Raw genomic sequence first — 22,384 nt, 5'->3', positions numbered from 1 at the left:
ATTCCTTGCCACTCTCTGCACACGTTGCAAATAACGGACTATATGGATTTGAAACCACTCTTCTAGGCCTTCCCCTGACAGATAATGCTGAGTTCACATAATGCTGAGTTCACATTAAGAACGTATTTCACTTCAATCCCCCAGGCAGGCAGTTCCAACCAGAGCTATAAACAGAACCCCAGGACAGACTCCCTGCCTAGCATTGTAAGCAAAGCTTTTAAAAAAGATAGTGACATGCAGTAGGCACCTCTGGAGTCCTTGAGAGATAAGAGTTACAGGGAGGTCCCTGGCCTCTTGCTGGGCAGGAAGTTTATTATCTCCTTTTACAGAAGCAGAACAGCCATGATTTGCTGACAGCTTATAATAGTTAAACCTTCTGCGTGAGGAAAGTCACAATGCAAGGGACCACCAGAGTAGTGATGACCAAAAGGAAATGTGATAATTACCTAAAATAGTTTTATCAGCTATTTGAACCTTGCAATGCGTCAGGGATGTGCCTTTATAGCAAATTCTGTAGCATCTCTTTCAAGAGTGCTTGCTGAGAATGTCGATTTTACCATCTTTTTCCTTAATGGGGACCTGAGGTAACAGGTGGTATGAATGGTTAATGAGCTCAGCTGCTAACCAAAAGGTTGGTAATTTGAGCCCGCCCAGAGGCACCCAGGAAGAAAGGCCTGGGGATCTACTTCCAAAAAATCAGCTATTGAAAACCTTATACAACACAGTTCTACTCTAACAGACATGGGGTCGCCATGAGTCGGAATCAACTCAGTGGCAACTGGTATGGGTAATGGAGGTGATGGAAAATGATTTGGGAAGCAGGAAAGAAGTTTACACTTTTGTCTTGAAATTTTTAGTTAACAACCAAACAAGTAGTCTTCATAATTTGTTAAACTTTGCAACATTCAATTGAAATCATAAAATTAAGACTCCTCATACCCCCACACTCCTGCTACCTTTTTTTCCAAAGTTCCTTCCAGGATTGGCCAATTCATAAAAACCAAGCATTTATTGAGCACCAGTATACGCTACACATCAGCGACAAATATAATAGATCCAGTTTCTACCCCCAAGAAACTCACGGGTTAATTAATGAAGGAGGCTGACACAAAAGCAGACAAGGAAAAATAATTGCAAAAGGGACTGAGAGCCCAATGAGGAATTGGGACTTTGCGGGGCTATACAGTCTGTCCAAAGAGAACCACCTATTAAGCGTAGAGCCAGGCTATGAAACCAGAGCCATTACACTGCAGAGATGGTTTGGTAGCAACATTTCTGTGCATCTCATTTCTTTATGTAGCTGATGGTCTCTAGGTCTGTCATTTGTCTTCCCACAATTATCTGCTTTTCTGTGGAACCCATCGCTCACCCTGATAACTCAGGCCAAAGCCCTTCAGGAATGTAGTAAAGGCAAGTACTCACCCTGGCCTTTAGCCAATTTGAGTCACAAGCAACTGGGAGAGAGGAAGGGCTGGGCAGGATGAAGCTGGAGCTAAGAGAAATCCTTATACCCCCTGAAGAATATTTGATGGTGAGGCTCAGGAAGATTCCCAGAAAACAAGGCATTTTCCAGCCAGTAGATGCTTTCACCCTTAGCACAGCTACAGGCAAACACATTCAATGGCCTCTCAGTGGTTGCCAGGCTGCTCATTTCAAAGAGAAGGATACATGGGGCACCTCTGCAGAAATAAGCCTGTGGCCCTAAGGCTAGCACCCCAGCCCCTCCTACCTGTGGACAAGGGACATGCAGGCCCCTTTCCATCCTGGCTAGCCCTTATTTCGCTTTAGTGTGAAAACATGTCCAGCCTCGAAAATAATAGGAGGCACTCAATAAATGCTGAATTATTTAATTAGCTAATTAATTAGTGAAATGAATGACTGTAAAACCATTTAAGCCATGTAGAATAATTATATACAACCCATATGGAGAAGCACAATTACAAGCCTTTAAAGTCAGACAGACCTGGATATGCATTCTTACCTCTGATCTTACTGACTTTGTGGCCTTGCTATTTAACTTCTCTGTGCCTCTTATAGAAAATGGTGATAATAACCATTTCATAGGGCTGTTGTGAAGATTAAATGTGCTGAAATCATACATGTAATGTGCTTGGCATTCTATCTAAGATCTGTATTGCTATTAATAACAGGAAGCAAGGACAGCACAAAAAAGAGGCAAAAACATGTCAAACCTTCTTAAGACCAAGGTCTGATCCGTGGAGGCCTGGTGCTGCTGTGGTTGAGTTCAGCTACTAACCAAAAGGTCGGCAGTTCAAATCCACCCACCGCACTTCGGAAACCCTATGGGAAAGTTCTGCCCTGTCCTATAAGGTCACTATGAGTCAGAATCGACTCGATGGCTGCAAGTTTTTTTTTTACAAGTCTGACCCATGGAAGGTGTCCAGCAATGGTTTATTAAATGATTATTTCAACTGAAGAAAGGCTTTCTGAACATATTTTCTTGTGACAACACTAAAGCATTCAGAGATTTAGAGATTGAAGGTGGAAAATTGGGTAACTTGTTTGTTATTGTGCTTTAGGTGAAAGTTTCCAGCTCAAGTGAATTTCTCATACAAAAATTTATACACATATTGTTATGTGACACTAGTTGCCATCCCTGTTATAGTGTGTTTTGAAAATAGCCTTTTCTGATTCTAGCATCTGAACTTGTTGTCCTTTCCAGTGAGTATAAACTATAGAAATGGACACTTTGTAGGTCTATATAGAAATAAATTTTAATTAACCATTTACAGAAACTCTGATCACCTTTTCCAAACCTATCTTGAGGGACATGATCTGCTAGTAGATTCGTGGGGTTTGTCGTTGTTTGTTTGTTCCATTTATTTTTAAGGCATAATTTACATACAGTAAAATTCACTGTTTTTAGTGTGCAGCTCTGTGAGCTTTGACAAGCCTAAACAGTCGTATAACAACCACCACAGTTAAGATAGATAACAGTGATATCATCCACCAAAATTCCCTTTGTAGTCAAGCCCTCGCCCCAACTCCCAAGACCTGGAAAATAGTGATCTGTTTTCTGTGCCTATAATTTTGCCTTTAGGAGAAAGTCAAATGGGAAACCATGTAGCATGTACCTTTTTGAGTCCGGTTTCTTTCACTTTGCATGATGCATTTAAGGTTCATCTGTGTTGCTGCATGTATCAGTATTTCATTTCTTTTTAATGCCTCCTAGTATTCCATTATGTGACTGTCCCAGTTGGTTTATCCATTCACCAGCTCAAAGGCATTGGGGTGGTTTCCAGTTTGGAGCAATTAAGAATAAAGCCACTATGAACATTCATGTATATATAGGTCTTTATGTCAACATAAGTTGTCATTTCCTAGGTGAGTGAGAGTCCTGGATTGTATAGTGAATGTATGTTTAACTTTATAAGAAACTGTCAAACTATTTTCCAAAGTGTATATATCATTTTTCATTCTCACTAGCAATGTACGAGAGTTCCAGTTGTTTGGCGTACTTGATAACTCTTGGTCTAGACAGATTTTTTTTTTTTTTTTTTAACTTTAGCCATTCTAATAAGTGTGTAGTGGTATCTCATTACAGTCAGTTTTAATTTTCATTTTTTCATGTGATTATATCTTTCATGTTGTTTTTTATTATTATTGAGTATTGCGAGTTTTAAAATATTTGAGATACAAGTCCTTTACTAAATGTATGATTTGTAAATATTTCCTACCAGTTTGTGGCTTGTCTTTTCATTCTCTTAACAGTCTCTTGTGGAGAGCAAATATTTTTATTTTGATGAGGCCAAATATATCAGTTTGTTTTTTTATAAATAGTGCTTTTTGTATTGTATTTAAAAAATCTTTGCTGAACCTAAGGTCACAAAAATTTTCCTCTAAAAGTTTTATGTGTTACATTTAGGTCTGTTGTCCATTTCAAGTTAACTTTTGTATATGGCGTGAGGTATGGGTCAAGTTTTTTTTTTTTTTTTGCATATGGATATCTAATTATTCCATCACCATTTCTTGAAAAGACTATCCTCTCCCCATTGAGTTTCCTTTGGACCATTGTAGAATATTGACTATCTCTGTAGGTCTTTTTCCAGATTCTCTATTCTGTTCCATGATCTATACGCTTATTCTTTCTCCAGTACCGCACTGTATTGATTGCTGTAGCTATATAAAAAAAAAAAAAAATTTTTTTTTTTTTAGCTGTATTAAAAAATAGTAAGTCTTAAAATCAGGTAGTGTAAGTTCTCCAACTTTGCTCTTTTTCAGAATTACTTTGGTTATTCTAGTTCCTTTGCCTTTACATGTAAAGTTTATAATCAGTTTGTCAACTCAAAGTAACCCTGCTAGGATTTTAATTGGAATTGCACTGAGTCTTTAGATCAGTTTAGGGAGAGCTGACATTTTAAAACACTTAATTTTCTGATTCATGATCACAGTATACGTCTCCATTATTTAGGACTCTTTATTTTATTCATCAGTGTTTTGTAGGTTTCAGCTTCCAGATTTTGCACATATGTTGTTGGATTCATACCTAAGTTCTTAATGGTTTTTGGTGCTATTTTTAGTGTTATTGTTTTTTTTTTTTATTTCAATTATCAATTGCTCATTGTTAGTTTATAGAAATGCAATTGATTTGTGTATCTTGACCTGTATCCTGAGAACTTACTAAATTCACATATGAGTTGTAATAACTTTTTGGAGATTCTCTGAAATTTTCTACATAGACAATCATGTTGCCTAGGTATAAAGACAATTTTATGTTTTCCCTTCCAGTCTGTATGCATTTAATTTTTTTTTTCTTACCTTATTGCACTGGTCATGAGGTATTACATGTTTTATACATTGTTGGATTCAGTTGGCTAAAATTTTGTTAAGAATATTATTCTCCACAGTCATTAGGGACATTTGTCTGTAGTTTTCTTGTATGTATGTGTCTGGTTTGGGAATTAAGGTAATGCTCACCTTATAGAATGAGTTGAGAAATGTTCCCTCCTCTTCAATTTTCCTGGAAGAGTTTTTGTAGAAACAGCATGATTTCTCCCTTAAATATTGGATGCAATTTACCAGTGAAGTCATCTGGCGTGGAATTTTCTTTGTGGTAAGGATTTTAACTTGAAATTCAATTTCTTAAATAGATGTGGGGCTCTTCAGGTTATCTATTTCCTTTTGATTGAAACTTTGGGAGTTTGTGGTTTTCAAAAAATTTGTCCATTTCATCTATTTTGTTAAATTTATTGGCATAAAGTTGTTAATAATATTCACTTATTATCCTTTTAATTTCTGTAAGATTTGTAGTGATGGTCCCTCTCTCATTCCTGATACTGGTAATTTGTGTCTTTTTTTTCCTGATCAGTCTGTCTAGAAGTTATCAATTTCATTGACCAGCTTCTGGTTTTATTGATTTTCTCTATTGCTTTTCTATTTTATTGATGTCTGCTGTTATCTTTCTTCAGTTCACTTTGCGTTTATTCACCCTTCTGTTCTAGTTTATCTTAAGCTGTAAGTATAGATGATCATTTGAGACCCTTCTTCTTTTATATTATAGGAATTTAATACAATAAATTTCCCTCTAAGCACCTCACATATATTGATATGCTGTATTTTACAGTCTAAATTTTTTTTTAATTTTACTGTCTTAGTTAAAAGTTTACATGGCAAATTAGATTCTCATTCAAAAATTTGTGAGCAAATTGTTTTGTGACATCAGTTGCAATCTCTGCAATGTGACAGCACTCTCCCCCTTTCCCTTTACACCCTAGTTCCCTATGTCCATTCATCCAGGTTTCCTATCCCTTACCTGCCTTTGGTCTTTGCTTTTGGGCAGGTGTTGCCCATTTGACCTTGTATACCTGATTGAACTAAGAAGCACATTCCTCAGGTGTGTTATTGTTTAGTTTATAGGCCTGTCTAATGTTTGGCTGAAAAGTGAACTTCAGGAGTGGCTTTCATTCTGAGTTTAAAGGGTGTTTGAGGGCCGTAGTCTCAGGGGTTTCTCCAGTCTCTGTCAGACCAGTAAGTCTGGTCTTTTTTTGTGAATTTGAATTTTATTCTACATTTTTCTTTCACTCTGTCCAGAACACTTTATCATGATCCCTGTCGGAGCAGTTGGTAGTGGTAGTGGGCACCATCTAGTTCTTGTGGGCTGAGGCTGGTAAAAAAAAAAAAAAAAGGAGGCTGTTATTCATGTGGTCCATTAATCCTTTACACTGGTATGTTCCATGTGTCTTTGGTTTTCTTCGTTCTTCTTTGCTCAGAACATGATAGGACCAATAGATGTATTTTAAATGGCCACTCACAAGCTTTTAAGATCCTAGATGCTACTCATCAAAGTAGGATATAGAACATTTTCTTTATGAGCTATGTTATTCCAATTGACCTAGATGTCCCCTGAGACCATGGTCCCCATCCCTCAGCCCCACTAACTCCATCCCTCAAGGTGTTTGGATGTACCAAGGAAGCTTCTATGGCCTTGCATTTGTCAAGCTGTGCTGACTTCCCCTATATTTTGTGTGGTCTTTCCTTTCACCAAAGTTAACACTTGTCTACTATCTAGTTAGTGACTTTGCCTCCCTACCCATTCCCTTCCGCATAATCACCAAAGATTGTTTTGTTCTGTGTGTAAACCTTTTTTTGGCTTTTTATAATAGTGGTCTTATATAATATTTTTCCTTTGTGATTGACTTATTTCACTCAGAATAATGCCCTACAAATTTACCCATGTTGTGAGATGTTTCACCAGTTCTTCATTGTTCTTTATCATTGCATATTCCATTGTGTGTATGCACCACAGTTTGTTTATCCATTCATCTGTTGATGGGCACTTAGGTTGTTTCCATCTTTTTGCTATCATGAATAATGCTGCAATGAACGTGGGTGTGCATATATCTACTTGTGTGATGGCTCTTATTTCTCTAGGATATATTCCTAGGGGTGGGGTTGCTGGATTGTATGATATTGCTATTTCTAGCTTTTTAAAGAGGCACCATATCATTTTCCATAGCAGTTGTACCATTTTACATTCCCACCAACAGTGTATAAGAGTTCCAATCTCCCCACAACCTCCCTCAATATTTGTTATTTCCCGGTTTTTTGATTAGTGACAGTAATTTCAGGATGAGATGGTATCTCATTGTAGTTTTGATTTGCATTTCTCTAATGGCTAATGATCGTAAACATTTCCTCATGTGTCTGTGAGCCACTTGAATGTTTTCTTTGGCGAAGTGTCTGTTCATATCGTTTGCCCTTTTTGCAATTGGATTATTTGTCTTTTTGTTATTGAGGTGTTGAACTATTCTATACATTTTAGAGATTAGACCCTCATCAGATATGTCAAAGCCAAAAATTTTTTTCCAGTTTACCTATTCTCTTTTTACTCTTTTGGTGAAGTATTTTGATAAGCATAAATGTTTAATCCCCTACGCGTCTGTCAGTTTGTCGTACTACAGGGGCTTGTGTGTTGCTGTGATGTTGGAAGCTATGGCAGACAGGTTTCAGCTGAGTTTCTAGACTAAGACAGACTGGGAAGAAGGACCCAGCAGTCTATTTCTGAAAAGATTTAGCCAGTGAAAACCTTATGAATAGCAGCAGAATGTTGTTTGATGTAGTGCTGGAAGGTGAGCCCCCCAGGTTGGAAGGCACTCAAAAGACTACTGGAGAAGGGCTGCCTCCTCAAAGTAATGTCGACCTTAATGACATGGATGGAGTAAAGCTTCCGGGACCTTCACTTGCTGATGTGGCATGACTCAAAATGACAAGAAACAGCTGCAAACATCTATTAATAATCGGAACATGGAATGTATGAAGTATGACTCTAGGAAAATTGGAAATCATCAAAAATGAAATGAAACGCATAAACATTGATATCCTAGGCATTAGTGAGCTGAAATGGACTGGTATTGGCCATTTTGAATTAGACAATCATATGGTCTACTATACCGCAAATGACAACTTGAAGAGGAATGGTGTTGCACTCATCGTCAAAAAGAACATTTCAAGATCTATTCTGAAGTGCAACACTGGTACTGATAGGATAACATTCATATGTCTACAGGGAAGACCAGTTAATATGACTATTATTCAAATTTACATACCAACCACTAAGGCCAGAGATGAAGAAATTCAAGATTTTTACCAACTTCTGCAGTCTGAAATTGATCAAACATGCAATCAAGGTGCATTAATAGTTACTGGTAATTGGAATGCAAAAGTTGGAAACAAAGAAGAAGGATTGGTAGTGGTAAAATATGGTCTTGGTGATAGAAAAATTCCGAGGTAGAAAGATAGAATTTTGCAAGACCAAAGACTTCTTCATTGCAAATACCTTTTTTTTTTGCCAACAGAAACAATAACTATATACATGGACATAGCCAGACAGAATACACAGGAATCAGACTGACTACATCTGTGAAAAGAGACAATGGAAAAGCTCAATATCATCAGTCAGAACAAGGCCAGGGGCCAACTTTGGAATAGACCATCAATTGCTCATATGCAAGTTCAAGTTGAAACTGAAAAAAATTAGAACAAGTCCACAAGAGCCAAAGTATAACCTTGAGTGTATCCCACCTGAATTTAGAGACCATCTTAAGAATAGATTTGATGCATTGCACACTAATGACCAAAGACCAGACTCATTGTAGAAAGACATCAAGGACATCATACATGAAGAAAGCAAGAGGTCATTTTAAAAAGACATAAAAGAAAGAAAAGACCAAAATGGATGTTAGAAGAAGCTCTGAAATTTGCTCCTGAACATTGAGTAGCTAAAGATAAAGGAAGAAATGATGAAGTAAAAGAACTGAACAGAAGATTTCAAAAGGGCTGCTTGAGAAGGCAAAGTAAAGTATTATAATGAAATGTGCAAAGAGCTGGAGATAGAAAACCAAAAGGGAAGAACACACTCAGTACTTCTCAAGCTGAAAGAACTGAAGGAAAAATTCAAGCCTCAAGTTGCAATAGTGAAGGATTCTATGGGGAAAAATATTAAACGACACAGGAAGCATCAAAACAAGATGGAAGGAATACACAGAGTCATTATACCAACAATAATTGGTCAATGTTCAGCCATTTCAAGAGGTAGCATATGATCAGGAACCAATGGTACTGAAATAAGAAATCCAAGCAGCACTGAAGGCATTGGCAAAAAAACAAGGCTCCAAGAACTGACGGAATATCAATTGAGATGTCTCAACAAATAGATGCGGCACTGAAAGCGCTTACTTGTCTATGCCAAGAAACTTGGAAGACAGCTACCTGGACAACCAACTGGAAGAGATCTATATTTATGCCTATTCCCAAGAAAGGTGATCCAACCAAATGTGGAAATTATCGAACAATGTCATTAGTATCACATGCAAGTAAAATTTTGCTGAAGATCATTCAAAAGCGGCTGCAGCAGTATATTGACAGAGAATTGCCAGAAATTCAGGCTGGATTCAGAAGAGGACGTGGAACCAGGGATATCATTGCTGATGTCACACAATCTTAACTGGAAGCAGAGAATACCAGAAAGATGTTTACCTGTTTCATTGACTATGCAAAGGCATTCGACTGTGTGGATCGTAACAAATTTTGGACAACACTGCGAAGAATGGGAATTCTAGAACACTTAATTTTGCTCATGAGGAACCTGTACATAGATCAGGAGGCAATTGTTCTGACAGAACAAGGGGACACTGCATAGTTTAAAGTCAGAAAAGGTGTGTGTCAGGGTTGTATCTTTTCACCATACCTATTCAATCTGTATGCTGAGCAAATAATTCAAGAAGCTGGACTATATGAAGAAAAACAGGGCATCGAGACTGGTGAAAGACTCATTAACAAGCTACGTTATGCAGATGACACAACCTCGCTTGCTGAAAGTGAAGAGGACTTGAAGCACTTACTGACGAAGATCAAAGACCACAGTCTTCAGTATGGATTACACCTCAACATAAAGAAAACAAAAATCCTCACAGCTGGACCAAGAAGCAACATCACGATAAAGGGAGAAAAGATTGCAGTTGTCAAGGATTTCATTTTACTTGGATTCACAATCAGCATCCGTGGAAGCAGCAGTCAAGAAATCAAAAGACACATAACAGTGGGCAAATCTTCTGCAAAAGACCTGTTTAAAGTGTTGAAAAGATGTCACCTTGAACACTAAGGTGCGCATGACCCAAACCATGGTATTTTCAATCACATCATATGCGTGCAAACGCTAGACAGTGAATAAGGAAGACAGAAGAACCGACGTCTTTGAATTGTGGTGTTGGCAAAGAATATTGACTATACCATGGACTGCCAAAAGAATGAACAAGTCTGTCTTGGAAGAAGTACAACCAGAATGCTCCTTAGAAGCAAGGATGGCGAGAATACGTCTTACATACTTTGGACATGTTGTCAGGATAGATCAGTCCCTGGAGGACATCATGCTTCGTAAAGTACGGGGTCAATGAAAAATGGGAAGACCCTCAATGAGATGGATTGACACCGTGGCTGCAACAATGAGCTCAAGCATAACAGCGATTGTGGGCATGGTGCAGAAGCAGGCAGTGTTTCATTCTATTTTACATAGGGTCACTATGAGTCAGAACCAACTCAATGGCACCTGACAACAACAAATGTCTAGTTTATCTCCTGGTGTTTGTGCACTGTTAGCTATGGTCTGTATTGAATTTACGCCATGTATAAAAGAAAAAAAAATTTTTTTTTTCTTTTATAGGGTCCTAGCATTGTCTCCATTTTTCCTTCCATGACCATTATAGTTTTAGGTTTTATATTTAGGCCTTTGACACATTTTGAGTTAATTTTTGTGTACGATGTGACATATGGGCCTGTTTCATTTTTTTTACAGAGGGACATCCAGTTTTGCCAGCAGTATTTGTTAAAAGACTGTCTTTTCCCAGTTTAACAGAGTTTGGTCCTTTGTCAAAGATCAGCTGACTATAAGTAGATTTACATCTGGAGTTTCAATTCTGTTCCATTGGTCTATATGTCTTTCATTGTACCAGTACCAGGCTGTTTTGACTACCGTGACTGTACAGTTCTGAGATCAGGTAGTGTGAGGCCTCTTACTTTGTTCTTTTTCTTCAAAAGTGCCTTACTTATCTGAGGTTTCTTTCCTTTCCATCTAAAGTTGGTGACTATTTTTTCCATCTCGTTAAAGAATGCTGTTAGTATTTGGATCAGGATTACATTTTATCTATAGATCGCTTTGGGTAGGATTGACATTTTCACAGTGTTGAATGTTCCTATACATGAGCGTGATATGTTTTTCCATTCATGTAAGTCTCATTTGATGTCTTGCAGTAGTGTTTTGTCATTTTCTTTGTATAGGTCTTTTATGTCATTTGTTAGATTTATTCCTAAGCATTTTATCTTTTTAGGGGCTATTTTTTTTTATAAAGGATATTATTTCCTGATTTCCTTTTCAAAGTTCTCTTTGTTGGTGTATAGGAATCCAACTAATTTTTATATGTTGACCTTATATCCTGCTGCTTTGCTGAATCCTTCTATTAGTTCCAGTACTTGTGGAATCTTTGGGGTTCTCTATGTATAGGATTATATTATCTGTGAATAGGAATATTTTACTTCTTCTTTCCCAATTTGCATGCCCTTCATTTCTTTTTCTTGCAGTATTGCTGTGTCTAGGAATCCCAACACAATGTTAGATAGGAGTGGTGATAAAGGGCATCCTTGTCTTATTCCCTTTTAAATTTTCTTTTTGAAATCTTCTTTTGTCATAGGTTATTTGGAAGTGTAAAATTTAATTTAAAATATTTGAGGGTTTTCAGATATGTTTCTGTTATTGTTTCCAGATGTGTCTCTTTTATTAAGTGAATGAAAATAAACACACAACATATCAAAATTTGTGAGATGCAGCTAAAGCAGTGCTTTGAGGGAAATTCATAATTTAATTCCATTTGGTCAGAAAACATACTTTACATGACTTGTTTTATGTCCCAGAATATGACCTATCTTGGTAAACGTTTCATGTGCTCTTGAAAAGAATTAGTGTTCTGCTGTTGTTAGGTCAAGTTGTTTGATAGTGTCGTTCAAGCCTTCTTTATCATTACTGATTCTCTGACTACTTATTCTATTGATTATTGAGAGAGGAATGTTGAACTATCTGACTCTAATTGTGGATTTATCAATTCTTCCTTGCAGTTCTATTTTCATTTAATGTACTTTGAAGATCTGTTGCAAAATCCATAAGCATTTTATGACTTATGTTGTCTTGATAAATTGGCCCCATTAGAATTATGAAATGACCTTCTTTATCGCTGATAAAAGTTTTTACTCTGAAATTTACTTCGCATTTGTAATACAAGCCATCCCAGCTTTCTTTTGATTAGTGTTAGTGTACTATCTTTTTCTCTTTTACTTTTAACATATTTGTATATTCATATTTAAAACGGACCTCATAGACAGCATGCAATTGGGTCTTTCTTTTTTAACCAAGCCTGAAAATCTATACTTTTTAATTGAGTTGTTTAGACCATTTACTTTTAATGTGTCAAGTTTAAATTCTTTATCTCTTTATTTATTTTTTTGTTTGTCCCATCTATCCTTTGTTCTTTTTTTCTTCTTTGTCTGCCTTCTTTTGGGCTGACTTAGTGTTCTTTTTTTTGTTTTGTTTTGTAATTCTGTTTTATCTCCCTTGTTGGCTTATTACCTATGCTTTTTTTATTTTTTGCCTTTCCTGATCAGAGGGCTTGAGGGCAGAAGTGGAGCTTCCTGATAATTTCAGGAAAAAAATATATCACCATTTTGTACCCGACAGATAAGAAATTTGCAGAATTTTCTTTCATTTAACATTGTAACATTCCTGGTAGTAGGTGGTATAATTTAGGAAGCAATGCTCCTGTTAACCTCTAGCCACCAGAGGTTACACGTATTTTCCAAATAAACCTAATTGCTGATTAGTCAACATGGCTTAAGTCAGTCCACACATCTCCCTATGGCCATGCACTCCCAACTACCAGCACAGACCCTCCACCAGGTGCCTGGTGCTGTGGCTTCCTCTGAAGCAAGTATTGATCCAGTTTTTTATCCTCCTTCCTAAGCTCATCCATAGCAAAACTTTGCTGAGGCCCTCAAGGACCCATTCATTGGCCAGCCCAGACACCACACACACATCCCCATGCAAAGGCCCATCAACTCATAGCATCACTTCCTTACAGCCTGAGAAACATATACCTTCATCTCCTTCCCATTTAGGACAATTCAGATTAATTAATCCAGCATATTCAGTGGTTCTCAAAGATTCATTTGCAGTAGAATCACCTATTAAAATGCAGATTTCTGAATCTTAAAGCTAGAGATCCCTACTTGGTAGGTGTGCAGTGTCAGACTTTGTGTAAAATTGTAACAGGTTACTATTGGCCGAGGGAGTGAATGTGGACTGAAATCCAGTCTATCCTCTGCTTGCTAAGCCGTGCACTCTGGTGTGGGCCTGATTAACCAGAAAAAAGAGACAGCTCACAATTTATTTTAGTTTCATCTGCTTGCCAAGTCTTGTGTCTGTGGTAATATACCCACAAGGGCGGGAGGGGGAGGGTTTTTTCTAATTTGCACAAAGGCTCTCTATGCCCTGGTGTATTCATCCAGGTCCTACAAAAAGCAGATAGGAAGACAGGATTCTCCTAGATGCAAGAAATTAATTAGAAGACATGTCTGTGAGCAAAAATGGGGAGGAGCCCAGGAGAGGCAGGGGGGCCATCAGACAGTGATGCAAATCTGACCTCTGTGAACAAGAGAGGGATTCAAGGAAGACTGAGTAGAAAAATCTTAAACTACAGTACACTTCTAAGAAAGTCTGGGGAGTCCTCCGGCCAAAGTCACCCATCAGAGAAGTTTTGTGTCTTGCAAGAATAATTCCTTGTCTTATTCCTGCCATGCTCGGTCATTGGCTGGAAGCAGACATGGGAAGTGTGCCCTGTTGTCCAGGATCACAAATTTCAGGGTGCAGTGGTGGTTCAGAGGTAGAATTCACACCTTCCATGCAGGAAACCCAGGTTCAGTTCCCAGCCAGTGCACCTCATGTACAGCTACCAACTGTCTGTCAGCAGAGGCTTGCATGTTGCTATGATGCTGAACAGGTCTCAGCAGAGCTTCCAGTCTAAGATGGGCTAGGAAGAAAGACCCAGCAATCAACTTCCATAAATCAGCCGATGAAAATGCTACGGATCATAACAGTCGTGTCCATAGTCAATCATGAGGATGGCACAGGACTAGGCAGCATTTCATTTTGTTGTGCATGGGGTCACCATGAATTAGAGCCCGACTCCACAGCAGCGAACGAACAACAACATGTGCTCACAGTCAGAGATCTGAGAGGTGTATTTGCATAGCAACCAAACCTGGTAAGAAGGGCCTTGGGAATCTGCATTTATAGCAATCTCCCCTCCCAGATGATTCAAAACAGCTCGCCCAGTGAACCACCGTTAGAAGAACACCTGCCTAAATTTTTAAAAAGAAATGCCTGTTAACCATCTCATGAAGAAAAAGGAGTCCCAGACTTTCTGAACACAAAGCCACACTCCTGGGAGCTGGGATGGGAGGAGCTCCCAGGTTCTTCTGCGATGAACCTGTAGCCTAGAATACGGTTATTTTTGCAACAGGCGATTCTGACCCATTTTCTGCTATATGTGTTAGAATAAGGCTTGGACTGATTAGAAAGGGCACCCAGAGGGTGGAAACACCAAATCTGCCTAAGCGGTGTGGTCAGGGAGCAAGTCTTTGAGGGTGGAAAGTGCACAGACCAGGCATGGAAAGAAAGGTACATCTGGAGGAGTGGGGAGTGGTCTGGTGGGCTGGACAGAGGAATGTGGGACGGGGAGGGAAACCAGCTCCATCCCAGGAGGAAGCCATTCAGTGAAATGTGAGACAGGGATCCAGGCTTATTGCCTGCAAAAGTAAAATGCCTGGGAGCTTAATTCCCTCCTGAGTGGGCATTTCTGCAAGGCGGCATTGATGGCTACATCTCAGGGTGGTGGAGGTTCTGCGTACTTCTGAGCTAGCCCAGAAAGCAAGCTGGGCGTCATCCAGAGGGCACCTTGCATGCCCGACCCTGGGGAGGGGCCCAGGGGCCAAAAGAGAGAAATAGTGGGAGAGCTGTCACCTTCCTGGTCCTGACCGGAACTGATCCTGGTTTCCAGACACCTTCTCAGCCCAGGAAGAGCCGCATATAAAAGGGAACAGGAGGATAGCTATTTGATAGTCAGCGATCGATGAAAAACGAGCTCTGGTGGCTCAACAGTTAAGCATTCAGCAGGTAACAAAGTTCAGTGGTTCAAACCCACCAGCTGCTCTGTGGGAGAAAGCTGTGCGGTCTGCTCCCATGGAGTTTACAGCCTAGGAGGCCCTACGGGGCAATTCTACTCTGTCCCATAGGGTTGCTATGAGTCAGAGTCGAGGCGACACCATCTAACAAGGATCTATGAAAATGCTCTCTTAGCAGCCCTTGCTCTGTCTAAAAAAGTCAGAACTCACCCAAGTTTTGGCATCAAGCCCATGTCAACTCAGCACTGAAAGTGTAAGACAACAAAAAGTGTTAAAAAACAGAAATATTTTTCACCTCCACCACAGTAGTACTGTACACTTTTGTCATTCATCATAATTGTAAGTTTTCGATTTGGTTTTGGGCGTTGCAATAGCTGGCTTGGCACATAGCAGGTCCTACCTGAATGTTTAGTAAATGACTGAATTGCTCTAATAATCGTCTGTAAAAGCTCTAATTCGGGTCTAGCACAGCCCAGAAGTGCAGAACCCCTGCCTGCTTAGAACCAGCTTTCAAGTGAAACCTGAATTCTTTCACTTGCCATAAGAAGCACTTCACTAATCGGCCCCAACTGACCTCTTGTTCCTCATCAGTCGCCGCCTCTCCCACGCCCCACCTCCCCAGCTCCAGCCTCAGCACACTTGTTATCATTCTCAGAACAGATCATGCCCTTTCATAACTCAGAGATTTTGTACTTGCTGTGCCCTCTTCCTGAAACGTCCTTCCCTTTTAACTATGGTTAACTCCTACTGATCCTTCAAAACCCTGCCTAAATGATTCTTCCTTATGGATGTCTCCCCAGACTCCTCAAGCAGAGTCAATGGCTTCCTCCTCTGGGCCACCTTGATACCCTGTAGATTGCACTGGCTTTGGAGTGATAGCAAGAGCTGAGCTAAATTCCCAGCTTTGCAAATTATAAATGGAGAACTTGAGCAAGTTACATGACCACTCTGAACTTCAGTCTCCTGATCTGCTAGCCAGCATCAACGACAACCCCTTATAAAATTTAAATTCACAAAAAAAGACCAGATTTAACAGTCTGACAGACTGGAGGAAACACCGCCCCCCCCACCCCCGACTATGGCTCCTAGACACCCTGCTAACTCAGAACTGAAAACACTCCTTGGTTCTTGGTTCAATCAAATTTATGAGACCAAATAGATACCACCTGCCCAAAAGCAAAGAAGAGAAAACAGGAAGGGGCAGGAAAACTAGATAAACGGACATGAGGAACCCACGGTGGGAAAGGGAAAGGGGGAGAGTGCTGACACATTGCAGGGATTGCAACCAATGTCACAAAACAAGGTGTATATAAATTTTTGAATGAAAAGCTAATTTGCGCTGTGAATTTTCACCTAATACACAATAAAAATTTTTTTTAAATCAAAAAAATTTTCTTTCTGTTTACAAAATCATTTTATGTGGCAGTAGTTGCCTTTCCTCATAACTAGGCAACATTTTATTAAGACATCTCTCAATATGTTTCCTGTTTTAATGAGCTATGCAAATGGTACACCACCTTTAGGGGCAAATACTACCTGAAGAACCGAGCCATTTGAGTTGCTAATTCTCAGATGTGCAACTCAGTAAAGAAATTATCTTCGGCAAAGCTTTTCATTTTCCTGTGGTTCTTTTATCTCCTTGGAAATTTGGGAATAGACAATGTTGTCTACACAATTCCATCACTTAATTCTTTTCCATTTAGCACCGTAATTATTTATAAATAAATTCTATTTGCCTTAAAAAAAATAGCAATCCCTAAGGATTATGATGAGAATGATTTAATTAGATAATTGGTAAGTATACAGCAAGGGCTCAAAATATGAGTCTGATGGCTTCTATTATGGTATCTGACTACATCGGGATTCATCTGTTTACAAGTCTGCCTCCCTTACAAAACCCTAGATGAAACCAACAGGGTCTTCATTTTTTTTTTTTTTTAATCCCCAGAGACTAGAACACTAACTCTTATATAAAAGCAGTTGCCGTTGAGCCAGCTCTGACTCAGGGCAACCCCATCTGTGTCCGAGTAGGCTGTGCTCCATAGAATTTTCAATGGCTGCATTTTTGGAAGTAGATTACCAGACCTTTCCTCCGAGGTACCTCTGGGTGGACTTGAACCTCCGACCTTTTGGTTACACGTTAATCATTTGCACCACCCAGGGACTCCTAACTGGCATACGTTGTTGTTGTTGCTGCTGTTAGCTGACATCGAGTCAGACCAGCCTCATGGAGGCCCCATGTGTACAGAGTAGAACTGCTCCAGGTATTCTTGGCTATAATCTTTATGGAAGCAGTTCACAAGGCCTTTCTTCCAAAGAGGGTGGGTTTGAAACTGCCAACCTTTACGTTAATAGCTAATCACAAACCAACTGCACCACCCAGGCTGCCAACTGGCATATACAAAACCGACTGCCATCTAGTCAATTCTGACTCATAGCAACCCTACAGGACAGAGTAGAACTACCCCATAGGGTTTCCAGGGAGAAGCTGGTGGATTCAAACTGCCAACTTTTCAGTTAGCAGCCAAGCTCTTAACCACTGCACCACCAGGGCTCCAATGGGCACATAACCAAACCAAACCCAGTGCCATCGAGTCGATTCCGACTCATAGCGATCCTACAGGACAGAGTAGAACTGCCCTCATAGAGTTTCCAAGGAGCGCTTGGCGGATTTGAACTGCCGACCCTTTGGTTAGCAGCCATAGCATTTAACCACTATGCCACCAGGGTTTCCAACTGGCACATACAAAAAAAACCAAACCAAACACATAGAAGGTGCTTAATCCATCCTTGCAGAATGCTTGTGTGCAGTCATGAGTGAATACATCTGAGCTGTTTGGTTCCCTAGAGTGCCCAGGAGGAGCCGGGTCCCCCTGCAGTGGCAGGGGCAGATGTGATGAAGGCATGGAAGGAAATGGAAGCTGTTCCTGCCAAGTAAGTTCACAAACTGTTCTCTCTTGCAGACTCTGCTACCTGCCTTCTTACCTACTGATCCTCCTTAAACACACACATCGGCACTCGCATGTTCACAGTCGCATACACACTCTCACACAGACTAGGTAGAGTAGAGTCTCTAAGAGGTAGCAGTATTAGTGAAAAAGGTATGCCATCTGCAACAAAATGACCTCTTAGAGGCTGGGAACTTTGGGTGAGTCAATTAACTGCTCAGCCTAAATTGTATCCATCTGTAAAATGGGTTTAATAATAATACCTATGCAATAAAGTTTGTTGAAAAATTGAAAGAAGATCATATATGTGAAAGTACTTCAAAACTATATAGGGCTGTAGAAATTGTCCTCGTTACTTTGCTAATCACCGCTCTTAGCTGACTACCCACTGATGTTGCCCACAGCACCCTTTGTGAACCACTGGGTCTGCCAACTGAAGAATTTGTTATCCTGTGAAGGTGACTTTTTGCACATTTCAAGCTTTAGATGATTTAAATACAAAAGAAAGCCTTCTGAAAGAAATACAAAACCGAAAAAGTCTTAGCCTTCGGGGAAAGCTTATGCTGTGTCTCTTATCCTTTGTTGTTTCTTTGTATCTTTGAGCTGACAAAGCAGCTCTCCACTGCAGAGCTCCAGACCCTTAGTCAAAAAGGATCGATGAATTAATGTACACATTTTGGCACAAAAATAGCAAAGAATAAATGAAGAAACAGAAAGAGCGAACTTCAGGAAAGGCACAGGGAAGATGTATTTAAGAAACAAAAGTTGAACAGATAATCAGTTAGAAATCCAAGGGCTTCCTGGGTAACATTTATCACCTTGGCATAACATCATTTACCTGGCATGTTTTGCAGGAAGGATTTGGTGGGACAGCCTGTGAAAGCTGTGCTGATGACAACTTATTTGGGCCAAGCTGTTCAGCAGGTACGTCTGATTTTTGTGTAACCAATACATTTGTAAGAGTTGAAAGTCAAACATGGTTTATGCAGCTAAAAGATTCCAGAGACTCTTCCTTGAGGGAAAACACAGAACAGTTATACATAATCACATTCACACAGGCCAAACAAAAAGCTGACAAGCCTGATGTAGCGCAGTCATTGAAAAGAGAGGCTGTGTTTTCTGCATTCAGAAGTGGTCTTTGGTCTTTAGGACTTGCAGGCAGCTACTCGCCTGTAGTGCCTTCTGGCATGTTGTTGTTGTTAGTTGCCTTCAAGTCAATTCTAACTCATGGCACCCTCGTGTGTTACAGAGTAGAACTGCTCCATAGGGTTTTCTTGCCTGTAATCTTAATGGAAGAAGTTTGCTGGGCCTTTCTTTTCAAACCACCAACCTTTAGGTTAGTAGTCAAGCACAAACCATTCTGGCACACTTAGTGTCTTAGTTATCTAGTGCTGCTATAACAGAAATACTACAAGTAGATGGCTTTAACAAACAAATGTAATCTCTATATTTCAGGAGGTTAGAAGTCCAAAATTTAGGGCGCCAGCTCCAGGGGCAGGCTTTCTCCCTCTGTTGACTCTGGGGGAAAGTCCTTGTCGTAACCTTCCCTGGTCTAGGGGCTTCTCAGTGCAGGGACCCTGGGTCCGAAGGATGTGCTCTGTTCCTGGCTCTTCTTGCTTGATGGTAATGAGGTCCTTCTCCTCTCTGCTTGATTCTCTCTTTTATATTTCAAAAGAGATTGACTCAAGATACAACCTAATCTTGTAAATTGTATCCTGCTTCATTAACATAACTGCCTCTAATCCTGTCTCATTAACATCATAAACTGGAAAAACCCATTGCCATCAAGTCGATTCCAACTCTTAGCAACCCTGTAGGACAGAGTAGAACTGCCCTGTAGAGTTTCCAAGGAGCGCTGACCTTTTGGTTAGCAATCATAACTCTTAACCACTACACCACCAGGGTTTCATAACATCATAGAGGATAGGGTTTACAACACATAGGTAAATTATGTCAGATCACAAAATGGAGCACAACCACACAATACTGGGAATCACGGCCTAGCCAAGTCAACACACATTTTGGGGGCACAATTCAATCTATAACACTTGGCAATGTATGATTTCCTCTCCCCAGAGAAGCAGCCAACTGTTTCTTGTACAGCTTCTCTCTGAGGTCCTTACCTATCCTGATCTAAGCATAGATCTTCTGCCAGAGGCCTTTACTTCCCCATTGGTCCCTCCACATTCTAATTTTTCCCTTTCTATTGGGGGTTCACAAATAAATACCTGCCATGGCCAGGAATTGGTGGCTCCATTTTGCAGGTTAAAAAAAAAAATGAACAAACAGAAACCTGAGACTAGAGAGGTTAAGTGACTTGCCCACTCTCTTAGTTTTGGTTTTTTTTAAATATTACAGCCTAGAAAACCCTATAGCAGTTCTACTTTGTTACATAGGGTCACTATGAGTCAAAACCAACTCAAGAGCATCTACTAACAACAACAAGGATTTCCTGGTCCTAATCCCTGGAGCCTGTAAATATGTTACATTACATGGTAAAGGAAAATAGCAGATGGAATTAAGGTTGCCAATCAGCTGACCTGGTTGCCAGGAGTCAAAGGCCAACTTGAGGGCAACTAACAGCAACAACGACGACAACAAATCCTGGATTACCTGAGCGGGCCCGATGTAATCACAAACAAACAAACAAAACAAAGGTTTGCCATTGCGTTTACTCCAACTCGTGGGTGACACCATGTGGGTCAGAATAGAACTATTTTCCACAAGGTTTTCAATAGCTGATTTTTCAGAAATAGATCACCAGGCCTTTCTTCTAAGGTGCCCCTGGATAGACTTGAACCTTCAACCTTTCAGTTATCATCATAAGAGTCCTTAAAGGTAGAAGAGGGAGGCGCAAGAGGCAATGTCAGAGTCACATGATGAAGAAAGACTCAACCAGCTGTGGATGCCAGTAACTGGAAGGCAGCTGAAATGCACACAAGGCCAAATAATGTGGGCCGGGCACAGTTAGTGTCTGTCATATCCAGAGTCTCCCAAAAAGGATAGATTCGGTGGCCTTTCTTCAACATCACCTTGGTTCTGGCTTTTATGAAAAAATCAAATTAGGTTGATACTGCTTTGACTCAAACATCTTTTGTAATAAAACCTACTCATACACATATACACCTCAACCCCGGAAGTTCGAGCGCTCTGTGATAAGTTTGATCTGCAGTAGCAGCGGCATTGCCTCATTCTGATCTATGAGTTTCTTAAAGGCAGATGCTCTTATACCTCTTTATCTCGAGAACTTTCTACTGTGCTGCCTGCGTGGTAGCTGTTGGCCGGATGGATAAGTAAATGAGTGAGTGAGTGAGTGCATGAGTGCGTGAATAAATAACCTAATTCTCTCTAGCTTTGTTATCATGACCCAAAAGCATTGTTTTCAGAGGCATTTGTAGAAGTGGTTAGTACACAGGTTTTAGACTCAGACTGGGTTTCAGCCCCAGGGCTGCTAATTGTAGAAACCTAGATAAAGTACCTAAACATGCTCTCTGAATCTTCATCTATAAAAATAGAAATAATATTGCCTCATTTTTTGGGTTGTTATGAGGATTTAATGAAATGAGCGCTCAGTAAATGTTAGCTATCATTATTGTTATTGTTGTCATTGTTGTTATTCCTTAGTGTCCCCCAAGGAGCCCTGGTGGTGAAATGATTAAGCGCTCAGCTGCTAACCAAAAGGTTGGCAGTTTGAACCCGCCCAGTGGCTCCACAGGAGAAAGACCTGGCAATCTGCTCCAGGGAAGATCACAGCCTAGAAAACATCATGGGGCAGTTCTGCTCTACTACATGGGGTCACTATGAGTTGAAAATCAACTGGATAGCACCTAACAACAACAGTGCCCCGCAGTCTGAGGTGAAGAAAAACCTTCCCACCACTCCATGAATGATTATTTCAAAAGGGTTTTAGCGAAACAAAGTTTAAAACCAGTATCAGTATTCTGTATAGTTTAAAGATTTTATGTTATATTAAAAGATAGTAAAATATAATCAATCAGTGGTTTGGAAATAAAATGTCTCTTTCTAATCAGGCCTTCCCTTACCATTAGACTAGAATTTAAAACACATGTTTTAAACAAATATTTAAATGGGCAGGAGGAAGGTAAGCATCCAGGATTGCTTACTTCCCAAGAACGTTGGGGTAAAAACTTTAGAAGGAAAATGAGCCACGTCACCTCCAAGAAACTGGAATTGGT

At 39.9% G+C, this 22,384-nt stretch overlaps 1 protein-coding gene across 1 annotated transcript in view; it reads left to right on the top strand.

Moving 5' to 3' along the window:
* Positions 1 to 22,384, top strand: part of STAB2 (stabilin 2) — a 216,585-nt gene that overhangs the window by 12,540 nt on the left and 181,661 nt on the right. The window contains exons 4-5 of the mRNA XM_064285120.1: positions 18,089 to 18,174; positions 19,043 to 19,112. Of these exons, the coding sequence (XP_064141190.1) occupies positions 18,089 to 18,174; positions 19,043 to 19,112 (156 nt within the window). The remainder of the gene's footprint in view (positions 1 to 18,088; positions 18,175 to 19,042; positions 19,113 to 22,384) is intronic.

Source organism: Loxodonta africana, chromosome 4 (assembly GCF_030014295.1).
Source record: "Loxodonta africana isolate mLoxAfr1 chromosome 4, mLoxAfr1.hap2, whole genome shotgun sequence".
NCBI lineage: Eukaryota > Metazoa > Chordata > Mammalia > Proboscidea > Elephantidae > Loxodonta > Loxodonta africana.
The sequence above is the reverse complement of the archived record's forward strand: the minus strand, read 5'-3'. Positions and strand labels throughout refer to the sequence as shown.